General features: G+C 43.4%; 1 protein-coding gene across 1 annotated transcript; it reads left to right on the top strand.

Annotated features, from left to right (window-relative positions):
- Nucleotides 1-290: 290 nt before the first annotated feature.
- cep170ab (centrosomal protein 170Ab) lies at nucleotides 291-11,050 on the top strand. Its single transcript, XM_084562185.1, has 18 exons — nucleotides 291-478; nucleotides 595-684; nucleotides 1,480-1,558; nucleotides 1,755-1,813; nucleotides 2,173-2,344; nucleotides 2,787-2,924; nucleotides 3,055-3,477; nucleotides 3,578-3,948; nucleotides 4,042-4,167; nucleotides 4,274-4,406; nucleotides 4,567-6,036; nucleotides 6,246-6,489; nucleotides 6,702-6,810; nucleotides 6,929-7,084; nucleotides 7,748-7,836; nucleotides 8,230-8,323; nucleotides 9,444-9,495; nucleotides 10,606-11,050. Exons 1-18 carry the CDS (start codon nucleotides 374-376, stop codon nucleotides 10,866-10,868), a joined length of 4,173 nt encoding a protein of 1,390 aa, XP_084418311.1. The 5' UTR covers nucleotides 291-373; the 3' UTR covers nucleotides 10,869-11,050.
- Nucleotides 11,051-15,956: the final 4,906 nt, after the last annotated feature.

A 15,956-nucleotide genomic window follows, 5' to 3' on the forward strand; every position in this document is an offset into this window, starting at 1 on the left:
CTCTGATTGTCATTCTGTGAGTCTAGAAGAAGGCCTATTTTATGTTGTCAGATAGTGATTAGTAGAACAGCAGTTTTTCTCTCATGTTAGCTTTTCTACACGGTGTGGTATGCACATCAGTGTCCTCAGGTGATCACTTAAATAGCAGCTGTGCACATAACAGAAAAGCACATGCACTGATGCTGAAGTAATTTGTGCTGCCAACATATGCAGTAGCATCATTCAGCCCTTAAACATTGTTATCGTTTCACTGATCAAAACATGACTCACAAATGGCTTCATCAATAGATGGACAGCACTCAGCGGAAGTCTAACACTCTACTTGTTTTCAGCAGGATGCATTAAGGGTCAAAGGTGAGCTAGTGAGGCAGAGATGAGTCTGACTTCCTGGTTCCTGGTGAGCGGTGGGGGGACACGCCATCGTCTCCCCAGGGAGATGATCTTTGTGGGGAGGGACGACTGCGAGCTCATGCTGCAGGTAAAGCACTGCAAGACCACCAGACAGAAGCCTCGCGCTTCAACTGGCTGGATTATCATCTGAAGCACTCAGATTAGCATGGATTACAGTGATTGACTGGATTATGTATGATTTAGTCCCGCAGTGTGGACAAACAGCATGCTGTCATCAACTATGAGCCGAATACAGACGAGCATAAAGTCAAAGACCTGGGCAGCTTGAATGGGGTGAGTGCGATACTTATTCCCAAGTTTTTTAAGACGTCTCTCTGGCAATTTTTAAATTAACTTCTATAACGAGTACTATTTGTCAATTGAATTTATGAACTTTGAACCATGTCTTCTGTGGTTGTGGGAAACTTTGGCATGCCCGTGAATATAACAAGAACAATCCTAAGCCTGAAACTGTGTGGAGGATGAGGGCAGTGAGGGTATAATGATGTTGCAGCATGGGGAATGTAGGGTATATAGTTTTGGGGGTGTGGCTTATATAGTCAGGAAGTCTTGGCTTCTGTTGCTTCAGTTTTTCACCATCTGTATCTGTTTCTCCCAGTCCCCCAAATTTTATTTAAGTGCACACAATATTGATTAAATGTGCTTTGGCAGCAGCTTAATTTACTAATTGCAAAATTGGTCAAAACCCGTGTCTAAATACAATACTGTTGCTTCTTTCTAAGTAAATAATTTTGTCACATCGCATAAAGTTGCAAAACCAACACATTTTTATTGCTTGTTTAGCTGAGTATAGACATATGTACAGATGTTCCGTGTCTTCATGTAAAAGAGTCTGTATTTTGCCTGATACAACATTCAATAAATAGTTTTTGATTTTAAATTGGGACCTAACAATGTAAAGGCATTTAGACACAGTTTCTGTCCAAGCACTGGGCTTCAACACTCTGTGGACAAAGAACCATTGTTGCACAAACAATACCGAGGTTTGAGATGGATGTATGAAAAACAGTAGACAATCTCACCGTTCCTGTCTTGATCTTGACCACATTCTTTTGCATTTGTTTGCAGACATTTGTCAACGATGTCAGAATACAGGAGCAAATCTACGTCACACTGAAAATCGATGACAAATTGAGGTTTGGATACGATATCCTTTGAATATGTTCTTGCATCATCAGTTAAACCCAGTGACAAACAACACAAGTCCCCTGAACGTGGACTGTAACCTTATCTGTTGTTGAATAGCTGTGACTGCTCTGCCTGCTGCATAATAGATGAGACTATCAGTGCACATTTCACACCCCTGCAAAGAGTTTGTCGTCTTTTACCTTAACCTGCCTCACATACCAACCTGTTCACCGTGGTTCGAGGGGAGCTGCATATTCCTGAGGAGGCCCTCAAGGTTAGACCGCATTCTGTGAAGTGAAAAAATAGTAGGACAGGGTAATATGTTTGCTCAAAACAGGACAGCCAGAAAGCTCTTGTGTGTGTTTTCATTACTTTGTAAAAAAAAAGCCTGAGAGAGGTCGATTTTAGTCATAGAGATGAAAGAGTCCTGCTGAGCTGGGCAAAAAATACTTTTCAGGATTGATGAAGCTGCTCTTTCATCACAGCAAAATGCCCAGGTAGTTGCAGAAACTTTCATATTTCACTTCAATGTGTCGAAATTTCAGCATGAATATTCAGAAAGCATATTTTTATTCATTTTTTAACTCTAGCATCAGTTTCTCTAAACTCGCCTTGCTCCTCTTTATTTATCAGCATGAAAAGTTCAGCAGCCAGCTTCAGCTGAACCAGAAGAAACCGCCAGAGCCAGAACCGTGCAAACTTGAGGTGAAACCCTCCGAGGCGGCAGCAGCAGCAGCAGCGCCAGTCTGTGATGGGGCCACCGCTAAGGCCCCCGAGGGCAGCAGGCCAGACGACAAGACAACAGGTGAGCCAGAAAATTGAAAGATTTAGTGCACGGGACACTGAACACATTTTATATACTACGTTAGCATACTGTATGAGCAACAGAAAGTTAAGATTTTGTCTGCAGGCCAGAGGTCTTAAAACAATACTTTGGCAGGTTTGACTCAAAAGTAAGTTCAAATAAGTTACACAAGCAAATTCAAGATCTCATCTTTGGCACTGGAAAAGTTAAAAGATTTATCAGAAACAGATACATTAATTACGTTGTCACTTTATTGCAAAGTGGACAGTTAAGGGGTGACAGAAAAAGATGAAAATTATGTGCAACAATACTGGGATGATGATGGTCTGCACTTCTCCCTATGCCACCTTGTTTCTGCGGGTTGATCCAAACATTTTATCTGCGATAAACGCAGGTGTTTCAGCCAAAATAACAAGACTTACTAATGGGTTGGTTTTGCCAGGGGACATAGCAGTGTTGCACAGGGGTACCCCCCTTTATGGCCAGCCTGCCTGGTGGGGAGATGGAGATACTGCTGACCAACAACCAGGGAGGCCTGAGGAGAAGAACGCAGACCGGAAGCGGGTAAAAGTTGAAACAGGTGCATTTTTCACACATTTGCATTTGCCAATTTTCCATATATAATATGTTTAGTTTTTATACAAATTATTTACATTCAGGAGACTTTGAGGTGCTACATATATACTGTATACTTGCATTAATCCTGACAGACAACAAGAAAAGTGCAGAGATGCCAAAATCTGCCCAGCAAACGGCTTCCAATCAGGAGCCTAGCTACTTTGAGATCCCAACCAAGGAGACCCCCTCACAAGAACAAGAGGCTACTGCTTCTGCTGCTGCAGAACCAGTCCATGGCCATGCCTCCTTCACTATTGAGTTTGACCCTGGGGCATCAGGTAAAGTGACCGTCAAAGATCGAGTTGCAAAGGTTGGACCGGAGACCAGGCCACGCCCTAAACGGGCTGTTGGGGAGGAGCTGAGTCCACTTCAGACTGCCATGGTAGCAGCGGAGGTCAAAGTTGCAGACTGGCTGGCCCAGAATGAGCTGCCTTTGGCTCTAAAGGAGACAGTTGCAGAGGATGATGGGGAAAGTGTGAAGAGCGATGTTCCTGTACAACTGAGGAGTCTTAAAGGTGTGTGTATATAATACACAGTATGATATAATATGCATTGCAACATGTAGTGTTTAGTTTTTCTGACTTGTTTCCTTCCTCTTTGGCTTACACATGCCAGGCAGTAAACATGAGGACGGCACGCAAAGTGATTCAGAGAATGCACTAGGGGAGCAGCGCAGGGCTGCAGTACTGGAGGAGCGTTCGTGGGGACTTTGGAGCGGTACAGGTATGAAGATCAGAGAAGGTCGCGCCAACGTACCCGAGGGACTCTTTGCAGAGGAGGACAGTCCTGCACGCCGGCGCAAGTCTTCAAACCCCAAAGTGGCAAGTGGGTTCGCGGAGAGGCGGCGTGGCTCGGCACCACATCAGCAGAGTGGGCATGACGAGTGCTATCACCATGGAGATGATTATAGTGACAGAGGGACTTACACCATTGAGCTCGAAAACGGAGACCGTGAAGAAGAAGAGGCCAGAAAACTGATTGACAAGGTGAGGAAGACGAACACTAGAATATACTTACAGATCGTATGTTCACTTTCATTCATGTATGCATATGCTTGTTTGTTTGTGTGTGTGTTTCAGGTGTTCGGTGTGGATGAGCAGTCTGGGTGTGTGTCCCGGTTGGGTGTTGCCGACCAAAGAGAGAGGCTCACCTCCCAGAGACCAGGCACTGGTGACAGAGGAAAACCTGGACGCATGGAGACAGAGGTGCATATTTCTACTGGATGGCATGACGGTTTGGATTAACATTTACCAGGTTCTTCTGTTTAACTGTCTTATTTTCTCTTGTATCCGTCATTTTTCTTTGGTTTAGGTCCTGTCTGAGGAATTAATGGTGGGTGGTCCTCGCTGGGTGTCTCAGTGGGCTACTCTAGCTGCCAGCCACATTAGGACAGACCCTGAGGGATCTGGAGGGGACAGCCACGTCATGGTTACAGAAGACAGAGGTACTTGGTTTAGCCTTTTTAGCCTTTTTTTGGAGGCCTCCACTACACACGTTTCAGCACTAGTAAAAAATGACACCACTTCTTGGCAGTTCATTAAAGCACAAAGAGAAGTGCTGACTCAGAACTCACATTACTTATAAAAGATTTTCTCTTCTTTCAGCTGAAATAAGTGAATCCAGCCACTCAGCCTCCTTTGCCTCCTCTGGGTACACAGAGCGTAAGAGAAGAACTCTTCCCCAGTTGCCTGGTGAGGAGCTCAGCCTGGGAAGGAGGACCCCAGGCTCAGGGCTCCGTACAGATATGGGGGAGAAACAGGACACTGAGCTACAGGAGAAGGAGAACCAAGAGGTCAGGACGTCAAGGGGAAAGAATCCTCCTGGTCACGGCACTGGAGGTGTGGGTAGTCACACTGGCAGCCCCAGTCGCTCCTCACCAGCCAAGTCGCAGGACAGTGGTGGTGGGAGGTCAAGTCGGTCAGGTGTGCTGACAAAGCTCCCCCCTCGCCCGTTGACCAGCGGGGAGAAGAGAATAGAGGAGGCACGGAGGAGGAAAAAGGAAGAGGAGAAAGCTAGGGAAAGTAGTGGCAAACCATTGTTGAGGCAAGAGAGTTTTACTGTGGAGAAGCCAAGCTCCAACGTGCCCATTGAGCTCATACCCCGTATAGATGGGCTCACGAGCAGCAGAAGTCAGAGCAGGGAGGCTGGCATCGACAGCACCACCCTGCAGAAAGACTCAGAGGCTGTGGCAGCCTTTCTAGAGAACACTGTATCAGACCAAGGTGATCCTCCGAGTCAGTCCATTGAAGGCTCCATGTCACCAGAGTCAGATGTGGACACAACAAGCACGGTAAGCCAGGCTGATGGAGCGAGGAGAGTAGTCCAGAAACGCAGGACCCTCGTAGGACAGCAAAAGGAGAGAACAGTACTTTGTTCATCCAGCAAGGGCCCCGCTGCAGGCAGGGAGACTCAGGACAGGAGGGTCAAAAACAGAACATCTGCCCCACCCCAACAGAGCCGCCCCTGGACTTCACTGGACCTAACCGACGATGACGTCAACTCCAACTCACTTCTCTCAGACTCACAGCCCACCTCCACGCAAGAATCAAGAAGCTCACATGCTAAAGCCCAGACAGGCAGCACAACGGTAGGGGCCAGCACCAAGTCTAGTCGGGCTAAGGTCACCCAGGCCCCAGCCTCCTCTGCACCCAGTAAAACCACCAACGTACCCAAGCCCAGACCCACCAGGGCATCCATACTGAGGCGAGCCCGGTTGGGGGATTCATCAGACACCGAACCCGCTGATCTAGACCGGATGTCAGTGGCCTCTGAGGCCTCCACTGCTAGTTCCACATCCAGGACAGGGATGGCAAGAAGGGGAATGTCCAGGATAGAAGCTTTGGCACAGCCAAGGAGGCCTAGGGTAGGCTCCCCGTCTGCCCAGAGTGATTCTGAGGCTACTGTGACAAGGAGTAGAGGTCCGGGGGCCCGCAGTGCTGCAGGTGATTATGGCGTCAGACAAGGACTGAGAGGGTCCAACGTGACTTCAGTGTCCGGACCCAGAGCCAGAGCTAACAGCGCCTCCAAGCTGCCTGACAAGAGTAAAGGAACACATGGAAATGTCACACCTGCATGTAAGCTTTTAATAATGAATTTCTTTCTTTTGAAACGTTATATTACCTGTCAGACATTCTAGCCATGTTCTAAATGATGCTTTCACAACCTAAGCTCTGCACCATTACCTGTAATTATCAGAACCAGCTCTTAAAAAAATGTTGCAGCCGATAATATCATCCTGCTTTTTAAGCCATCTCATCAAATTCCTCCTCCACTCTGTCTTTAGCTGGCACTCGGTGGCGCCGCGTGCCTGTGGAGTATGCCTCCACCTCGGAGGATGAGTATGGTTCCAACCGCCACATGTCGAAGCAGGGTAACACGCGAGCATTCCCTTCTACTCGGGTAGCCCAGCTAGGAGGTTCAGCTCCAGCAACCCCAAATCCTGCAGGCCTGGCTGCCCTGAAGCAGCACTCCAGAGAACAGGATGAGTACATGAGAGACTGGACAGCACACAGCGAGGAAATAGCCAGGTATGTAGGTCAGAAGTGAGTCATGACAAAGAAATTCATACACACTTGTCCTGCTTTGAGAACAAGTGTCCTCAAAGCAGTTTCTGTACTTGTAATTTGACGGTTACGAGCGCCTGTATGACGTGTGGAAGATAAATTTGAAAAGATGAAAAGAAGAAAATGTGGCTTTGCATGTATCAGACAGCGATATAATGCTTGTGTTTGTTCATCAGGATTAGTCAAGATCTAGCCAAAGACCTCGCCATGCTCGCCAGAGAGATTCACGATGTGGCAGGAGAGATCGACTCAGTGAGCCCTGCAGCCACCGACCCTGGAGCTCTGGTACAGTCATTACATTAAACAAACAACCACAGCAATTGCTACAAATCTGTGAGGGTTTTATGAATTTGCTTTCTTTTAATCCTTTCTTTTGTTTCTTTTAATCCTGTTTTAGTTGGAGGAACGTGTATTTGACGACAGCTTGGACCTGGGTGGTCACTCAACAGAGCCCAGCGGCATGCAGGGGACCAACAGTCGGTCTGTGGAACTTCGACCCCGCGCCTCTGATGGTCAAAGCTCACGCTCCATCCGCCGACAGACATGGAACAGAGATGATGTGAGTCTGTGCTTCTGTATTAAAGCTTCCACTCAGACTTCAATATGCACAAGTATTCGACATACAGCATATACATACACATTAATATGGGATTTATATCATGCAACGTTTTTAAAACTGCCAACAACTGGAAATTGTTTCTGCAAGACTGAAACTAAGTTTAAAAGTTTGCATAATGCTTTGTTTGAGAAAATTAACTCTCCACAGAAAATTAACTCTCCACAGCTGCAGCACTCACAGTGTCTCTCCAGCACATTTTCAGAGTTCTCAGGTTTTCTGTGTATTAGCTTATTTTCTGGGATTAAAATCGTGTAAATGGTGATCTGAAAACTGATGTGCATATGTTTGTAAAAAGTTTTTTACCTCCACTTTGGGACTGGTTAATTGTGACAGCAGTTTACTGTTCACATACAGTGCATATCCCATAGTTTGTTAAACAACTGTACCAGAAAAGATGAACTTTTCAGTCTGTGCCTCAGTCTGCCACTAGAGAGAGCTGCCTGCATGCCAACTACGGTCACAGTCGATGATTAGGCTGGTTTTAACAATACCATTTAACAGGTTGAGGTAGGCTTTCTATCTGTGTGCATTCTCCAGGCACTGTATGCTACTGTTAAATTGTTCCTACGCTGATTTATTTAATTTTTTTTCACTTTGTATCAGGCGGTCTTGGACAGTTTGCTACTAGCTTCTGTGACTCAACTCTCAACCAGGATACGTCAGTCTGTCGACAAAACAACCTGCAAAATCAGGTGAGCGCGCTAATACATCACACAAGACATTGGTCTCTTACTGTTATTTGTGTATATTTATTTCGTCGGAGACTCAAGCTAGAGCAACATCAGGGTATGACCGTGACATGTGAACATAATATATAGTGTGTTGAGATTCCTGTGTTTTATGTTGAAACTGGGCCAATTAGCACCGTTTGAGTGGCACATCAGAAAGGTTCGCTCTGCCCTGCAAGCTACACATTTTTCTCATTAGGATGACAACTCAAGGGTCTTTTTTCACTCCTGCAGTCTGAACACAGTGGTTCAATGAAATCAGTTCAGCAGTCAGCCGATACTTCCATCAAGGCCTATATTAAGCATGTTTTTATGTTTTTTACTTTAATCTATTTTTTGCAACAACCCGGCCTCCAGGATGATCTTCAAGGATAAGGAGCGAAAATGGGAAGAGATCGAGACCAAACTGCAGGCGGAGCACGACTCCTTGCTGCTCAAGAGCTCCAACAAGGTGATAAACATGTCCACTTGTCACGCTTTGCTTTTATCTACTAGAGACATTTTTAACCACACAAGCCTCACAGGTCTGGGGCTGACAGCGTTAGTCATTATTTTGTTGGTGAGTCAGTCTGCCTTTGGCCCAGAGTGAAATATTTCAAATTAAAAAAGACACAAGAAAAGAAAAAGAGTGTATGTGTGCCTGTGGTCGTGTTTAGATAGATAGATAGATAGTTTCTTTATTAATCCCAAACTGGGAAATTTCTCTGTTGCAGCAGCAGTGTACAGGCATTCAACCATACATAAATATAACAAAAGCTAAAAATCGACAATAAAAAGAATAGAGAACTAAAAAAAGAGAACTGAAGAGAACTAAAAAAAGAACAAAAAGTATACACAATATTAAAACTAAAAAAAGAACAAAAAGTATACACAATATTTGTGTTTATGATGTTTGACGATGATGTACTGAATTTCTCGTAAGGCCACCAAACAATGACGAGGTGGTATTTGGTTGTATTTTGGCATAGATCAATACAAATGGCAGACTGAAAGAGCAATCTGTCTGCCATGATGAATTTATTCATTTATGTCATTAATCATAAAAACTTTGCACTGGATGATATTAATTCAAGACTGCATGAAATCTATTCCACACCTACAAACAACACAATATCTGATTACTTACTACTGCAAACAATCTCAGTGAGTGCTGACAGTATTACAACTGTTTAGGGATTGAATTAAATGTACCTCAGTCTTACTGTACGTGTGTCCTTTAGATTATTATCCAAATGTTTATTTTAAAGAAAAAAATCCCACCAAATAAGGTTGTTTTAATGGAGAAGAAAGACTTACACGCTTATCTCCACAAAACTTCTGTCTCTCTCGGGGACAGGGTCATAAATTTCTGCCTTTAACCCACTCTGGCCTCATATGAACTCCTGAAGAGATACGCCTGACCATGGCACAAGTCGCAAGGCTCATAAAGCATTGAGTAAAGGGCTCGGCTCCGAACTTATTCCTGCCCCAAAGGAGAGATTAATCGAGTTGATTTACGTGGTGCATGAGCTTTCACTTACTTAATCACATTCTCGTTCTGCCCTCATTTTTTATTTACGTTCTCTTAACAGGAGATTTCAACCATCATTCAAGATCTGAAGAGAGTGGAAAGACAACTGATAGGTATGGACCTGATGCTTCTGATGAGTTTTCAGAACAAAAACGGATGGAAGTCTTCGCAATTAAACAACCACGAGTGAACTGTAGTACAGCTGCCTGGCTACGCTCACATTTTTTCAACCAGTTGACATCATCTGAAAATTAGGATCTGATTAGATACACCGATCAGGCTTAACATTAAAACCACTGACAGTATAAGCAAATAACATTGACCATCTTGTGACAATAGAATGTTCTGCTGGGAAATCTCCCCTCAACTCATAAGACCCAAAGGCCCACACTAACAACACTGTGTTCCCAGACACCACAGGACACCCTCAGAAGGACCATGTCCATTCTCTGATGAGTCACAGCAGTTTTGGAGACACATGGGAGACCCACACAATATTAGTCATAATGTTATGCCTGATCGGTATATGTGTTTACATGGCACAAAACATCATTCAGAATGGAATTTTTTTCACATGCTCAAAGTGGCCCTGCCTTCAATCTGTGGGGTGTATATTCTGCTGCAAACATAGCAAGACGGCCTATGTATTTATTCCAACCAGATATAAACAGTTGCATCAAGTGTTCATCTGGTTATTAATAGATTCAATCAATCCAAATGAAAATTCCTTTTGATGGGTCCAGTCAAATTGAAGTGGTTACACAAGGCCTTTTTATTCTGACTGGGCTATTATTCTGATAATGCCTTGCGTGGCCAGATTCAATTATTATCAGAATATGAATCTAGTAACAAGTCATTTGGATTTCATTATGGAGTGTGTTGAAATCGATACAGAGAAAAAAATACCTCTGCACACAAATGGATAAATCTACAAGCAATCAGAGCCATTTTGTTGTAAACAAATTAAACTCCAAGGACATGTAACACTACATCACTGTTACTCTTCTGACATCGCCCCATAAAACCCGCCTCGACGATTTGATTGACCTGGCAGAGCTTTATTGGGGTAAAATCAGATCCCAACAGAGCTGACCAGGTTTCCCCCATGAAAATTTTATGAGTAGGGGAAGTTGTCTTCCTTCTGTCTTACATCTGTTTTGTTACTGTAGTGCAACATTTGGTGTTGACTCACTTCTTACATTTGTTCTGCTCCATAATGGCAGTAATCGACATGATGGTGGATCCAGATGGTACCCTGGATGCCCTGTCCACCCTAGGCATAACCAGTCCTCTGGCTGACCAGAAGATCAGCCCTGGGGCTCGGCAAAGGGAGTTGGCACTGCATCCTGGAGCTGAAGCTTTGTCCAGCACACAGTCAGCCTCCCGGCCTGAAGGACTGTCCGCTGAGCACCATGGATCCTCAGACCATGTAGAAGTGGGAGAGCGAAGCCCAGGGCACCAACAGAACTCTAGATCCTACAACTGACTCGCCAACTGAATAGTTCAGAGTGTATCCTTTATATCTGATATATACTGAAGCCCTTGGAGCAGACATTGGTGTAAGGTTAAATTATTTGTTTGGATTTGGTTTTAAGCAAGATGAAGGAAGGAGAGTGATGCCCCTTCCATGGGAAAGTCTGACTTCTCAGTCAGTCAAACTAAATCATATTGAGACTGATGTCTGACAAGTCAAAGGGAAACTTTTTGGATGACAGATATACTATATAAATACATTACAGTATTACTTGCTATGCTTATAAAAAAGCATAGCATCAAATACAGTAACCCATCAGTGTGTTTGTGTTGCAGCTCATTCTTATTATTCATCATCAAAAAACTTTTCAAGGAGGATTTCTTAAGACGTGATGTCAAAGCTTTCCAAACTCCTATTTTATTATTATGTTACTGGTTTTGGTTTAAATCAGGAAAGTTAGAACTGACCTTAAACTTGTTTGAGAAATGTTTGAGACTGACACAAAAGCCAGTCAGATTGAAGGCCAAAGCAGAAACCCAAACTTGGAAGGTGCAGTGGTGTCAAAAAAAGAAGAGTGCGTGAAAGGTGTTCCCCTATCCTGCCACAGAATTATTTATCAAAATAAATATATTTTTTTCCTGTTTTCAATGTCTCAGATATGACTTTCCTTCAGAAACGGCCGTGGTGCTTACCGGCTTGGAAAAGAACTGGGTGTGTACAGTATGTACCAGTGTAAATGTTTATTACAGTTAGATTTAAAACGTCCGTCCATGCCTTTTTTTCCCTTGTGCCAATGTCGTATGAGGCCAGTGTGTCAAAGATAGACCCTGTGTGCTAATAGAAACTATAAAATCAAATGTAGCTCCCAGAAAAGGTTTTCCTCTTCCAAATGTATTGTGTCACAAGTGCCCTGGATCAAACAATCATTACAGCTAGTGATAATGGACGGTGCATTGTATAGAGATGGGTGGAAAGAGGTGAAATCAGTTTCTTTGCACATTTCAAAGATAATATATGTCATTATCAATCTCTGAGGGACCAGGACATGATGTTCCCCTATGACCTTTGTCATGTTTAAGTCTTTGACAAAAAAGCAGGGTAGAAAGCCAGCTGTCTGTAGATGAACGATTGCTCCAAGTACTTTCACAGTGTTCTTTTTGAACCAGCATAGACGGGGGCTACCTCCCAGTCCTGCAGCTGCATTTTATCATTAACGATGCAATGGAACGGTCGACCGTGTAATGACTGTAGGTTTTCCGATGTCTTGCCTCATACCAATGTTTACACATGAATGTAACCTGATCTGAACTGTTGAATCAAATTTTAGCCAAAACAACTTTAATAAAGACAAATAATTGCATTTTGTTCTCAGCATACTTTTTTGTCTTTAATTCTGTTTGAGCATTTTGGAGAATTTTTATTTTTTTTTTGTGGATGTTTTGTATGAAGTTTTTCCTTTCTTTGTATTGATGTTAGGATAAATGTTGACCTTGCAATATCTGTGTATTGTTTGTCTCATTTCCAATAAAATGCATGATAATCATGAGCTACTCTGTGTGTGTTCGTTTTACATCAAGTCCACTGTAGTGCACGGTTTTGGATTGTACCACAGCAATTCACACTTCTGCTCCACAACAGATCTGTGAAATCTTGTATATTTTTTATGTTACTGCATCACTCAGATTCAAATTTTATTTGTACATTATGACAAGCATTAAAGGAGACATTTGAAGTTGTGTTTTCTAAGATTATGTTTACTGAAGTTGGCAAGATGCATCTTTTGTGTCCTTACAATGTTATCATTACTGTACTGTACTGTGTACTTATTTCCAAACGTTTGCATGGTCAAAGTTTGTAACCAAGTTTTACATTCATGTTATGTGACATACGTTTGCTAAAATGCAATATTATTTGCAAATATATAGGGAGAGACACCTTCAAATAGTTTGAAATCATTGATTGGAATGGATATCACCACAGCTGATCAACTGACCTCATTAAGGGAGGAGAGTTGAGGATGAAATTGGTCGAAGGGATAAAAAGGGCCAAGGGGATACTATAAGAGAGTACATGTACATGTTGAGACTGGAGATGGTCTCCAGATAGAGGAGTCCAGTGAGGGAGACTTACACTGATCAGGCATAACATGGGAGGTTATGGCAACAGGTGTCTGGCAACAGAATGTTGTTAGTGGGGACCTTTGGGTCCTATGGGCTGAGGAGAGGGGCCTCTGTGGATCATCCCACAGATACTTGATTAGTCTGGGATCTAGTGAATTTGGAGGCCAGGTCAACACCTTGCGCTGTTTTTCATGTTTTTTTGAGTTGCTCCTACACCTCACCTTTTTGTGTGTGTGTGCCTGTGTCAGGCTGCATCCTGCTGGGGATGGCTACTGCCATCAAGGAGTGTCATTGCTATGGGGTGGGGGTTTCTGGTCTGGTCTAGGTGGGTGTTAAGTAACATCCACATGAATGCCAGGTCCAGAAGTTTCCCTGCAGAACATTGAATTGTCACAAGATGATCAGTGTTATTTACTTCTCCTGTCAGTGGTTTTAATGTTGTGGTTGATCGGTGTAAATAAATACAATATTTGGTAAAGGAAAAATAATATGTATACATTAACTATATTTTAGGTTATTTCCTTATTATGTTTAAACACAGTGTACTGCAGGACTTTATAGTTAGAAAGAAAGAAAGAAAGAAAGAACTTACACAAAAGAAATACAAATTTTGAGTTTTAATTTTAGTATTACTGTACTCAGAAGTAAAAAATACTTCTTTCATACAGAATTTACTGTTATGATAATATAATAAATGATTCAATAATATTATTAAATCAGATATGAGGTCAAACACTATAGTGAAAAGCTAATTACTCCATTTAAGCTCCCACTTCTTTCATCACCACAGACTCTGATCTGTGCTACCATCCTTCCACTGCAAGCAGCCAAATCCTCCTCCCTGTCTGGCTCCTCTCTCACTCTTTGCAGAGAAAAGTACACACGACAAATGAGGTTTTAGGGGCCACACTGCCAGGGCTACTGCGCTGCTAATTGTATGTCTCCAGATATTCTGCTCCACTTCCTTAATCCTTTAAAGCTGTGTCAGGGTATTTCTCCCTTGACAACTCTCACTGCGGCTGCTGGTGCACTTCAGCGCTTCTCGTAGGTGTTCACCAAAGTAGTAGCCAACAGTTTGGCTGGATTGTTCCCACTTAGTTTTATTAAGTTCAGATTCCCTGCGGGCTTTATTACCGCACATACACCGCTTGTATATATTGCATACTATAAATAAGATATTCATATCACTGCGGTGTGTTTAGCAGGTGGTCCTCCTTTAAATGAAGTGTATTTGCTCTTGTAGACATATTAAAAATTCATATGAACAGAAATATTTGTCAAGTGATGCATAGCATGCACCCAAGTGTAGTTTGAGCTGCCGTTGATGATTTAGCACCCGTGCTGCGTCAAAGTGAACAAGATGTATGATGCTACATGGTGTGTGTGTTTGTGTGCAGGATACTGGTGACATTTACATATTCTGCTCCTCCTCATTGTAGACCTCATGGTCATAGGAGAGGAGAACAACAGATATGGATAACAACGGTTAAGCCCCGGTTTGAATCCGGTAATAACTGCAACCATAACATCAACTTATCTTGAATTCACTGACAACACGAGCACGCCTTACTTGATGCAAAGAAATCCATTGGTAGACAGGATGTGAGGGCAATGAATGTAAGGATGACGGTGTCAGTGGGATGGATGAAAAGGGTGGAAGAGAAGGGATGAGAGGGGCAGAATGCACAGATGGATGATAATAGAGGAACCCAGGGAGTGAGACCCCAATAAGGGTGGGGGCACGTCTCTGGAAGCTTCATCTCCTGTTCCTCTGGTTCCTGTAATGAAAGACGGGAAATGGAAGAGAAGTAAACACAAGAAAGGGATGGGGGTGGGTGATAAGAACTGAGACAAACTAAGAGGGACGGGGGTAAGACACATTTATATGTAAGAGAGGGAAATAGAATGGCATGTGTCGTGGTCTTGTTCCTGAATTTAAGTTATAATAATTTATTAGTTCATGTTAAATGTGTTTTCACTAACAAGACCCCGCCTTGTTCGTTACAGGGAAGTTTATCAATTGACCTTATTAACTGAGGAAAGATGGACAAGAAAGTGGTCGAAGGGATAGGAAAAAAGGGTCAGGAGGATGGGATAAGAGAGTACATGTACAGTAAGTTTGTACTGGAAATTACATTCAGATATGCAGTATATATGCGCACTGCTTCTGCATCCGCACTTGTCCCTTGATACACTAGAGAGTTTGGTGGACAGCACGTTATGTTGGACAAATTTATTAATTTGGACAAAGAATGGTTCACTTTTTCTCCCTGGTCCTCTTCTTTGTGCTAAGCTAAACTAAGCTGCCTGGCTGCTAACCATAGCTTTATATTCATCACAACAATGGCAGCAGTCTTCTTAAGTATAGCTGAGTTGTGTGGTCTCAAGGCAGAATAGATGAGGGGCAAAGTCGTTGTTTCCTGCACTAGCTCCTTTTTTATGTCAACTAACTGAATTATGCAGCCTATAAAAATCGTCAGTCATCTTGTTTGTGTGTGTATGTGTGTGCGCCCCATTTGCAGCAGGCATATGGTGCCTCTCCCAACCTGTACAAAAGGTTTCTTAAGGTGAAGCTAGAGTGCTTCAGGACGCTCTGTCTCTGCCAGAATCAGTGCTCTGCATGTGAGGTGTAAATGGGAGAAATTTAATTTCCTACACTTGTGTGAACGAGAAAGAATGTGTGTGCGTCCTCATGTCTGATAGCTTCCTCACACTTTTCTCAATCAGATTACAGATTACTCTCTGTCAGTGTCTGATGCTCTCTGTCTTGTCCGGTGGATCCATGCAGCAGCTCCTGTTGCACCTCCGCCCTGTCCGAATGACGCCCCATCGCCTGCCCCTCCCATCCAGCCTGGGAGACTGTACTACATACACACACACAGAGACTCATGCTCCCCAGAGACTGTGTTGGAGTGTGGGGAGGCTCTGGCAACAAACAGTCTGGGAACACACTGTAACTCATGCTGCACAGAGACCGTCA

This window comes from Chelon labrosus (assembly GCF_963514085.1).
Source record: "Chelon labrosus genome assembly, chromosome: 2".
Lineage (NCBI taxonomy): Eukaryota > Metazoa > Chordata > Actinopteri > Mugiliformes > Mugilidae > Chelon > Chelon labrosus.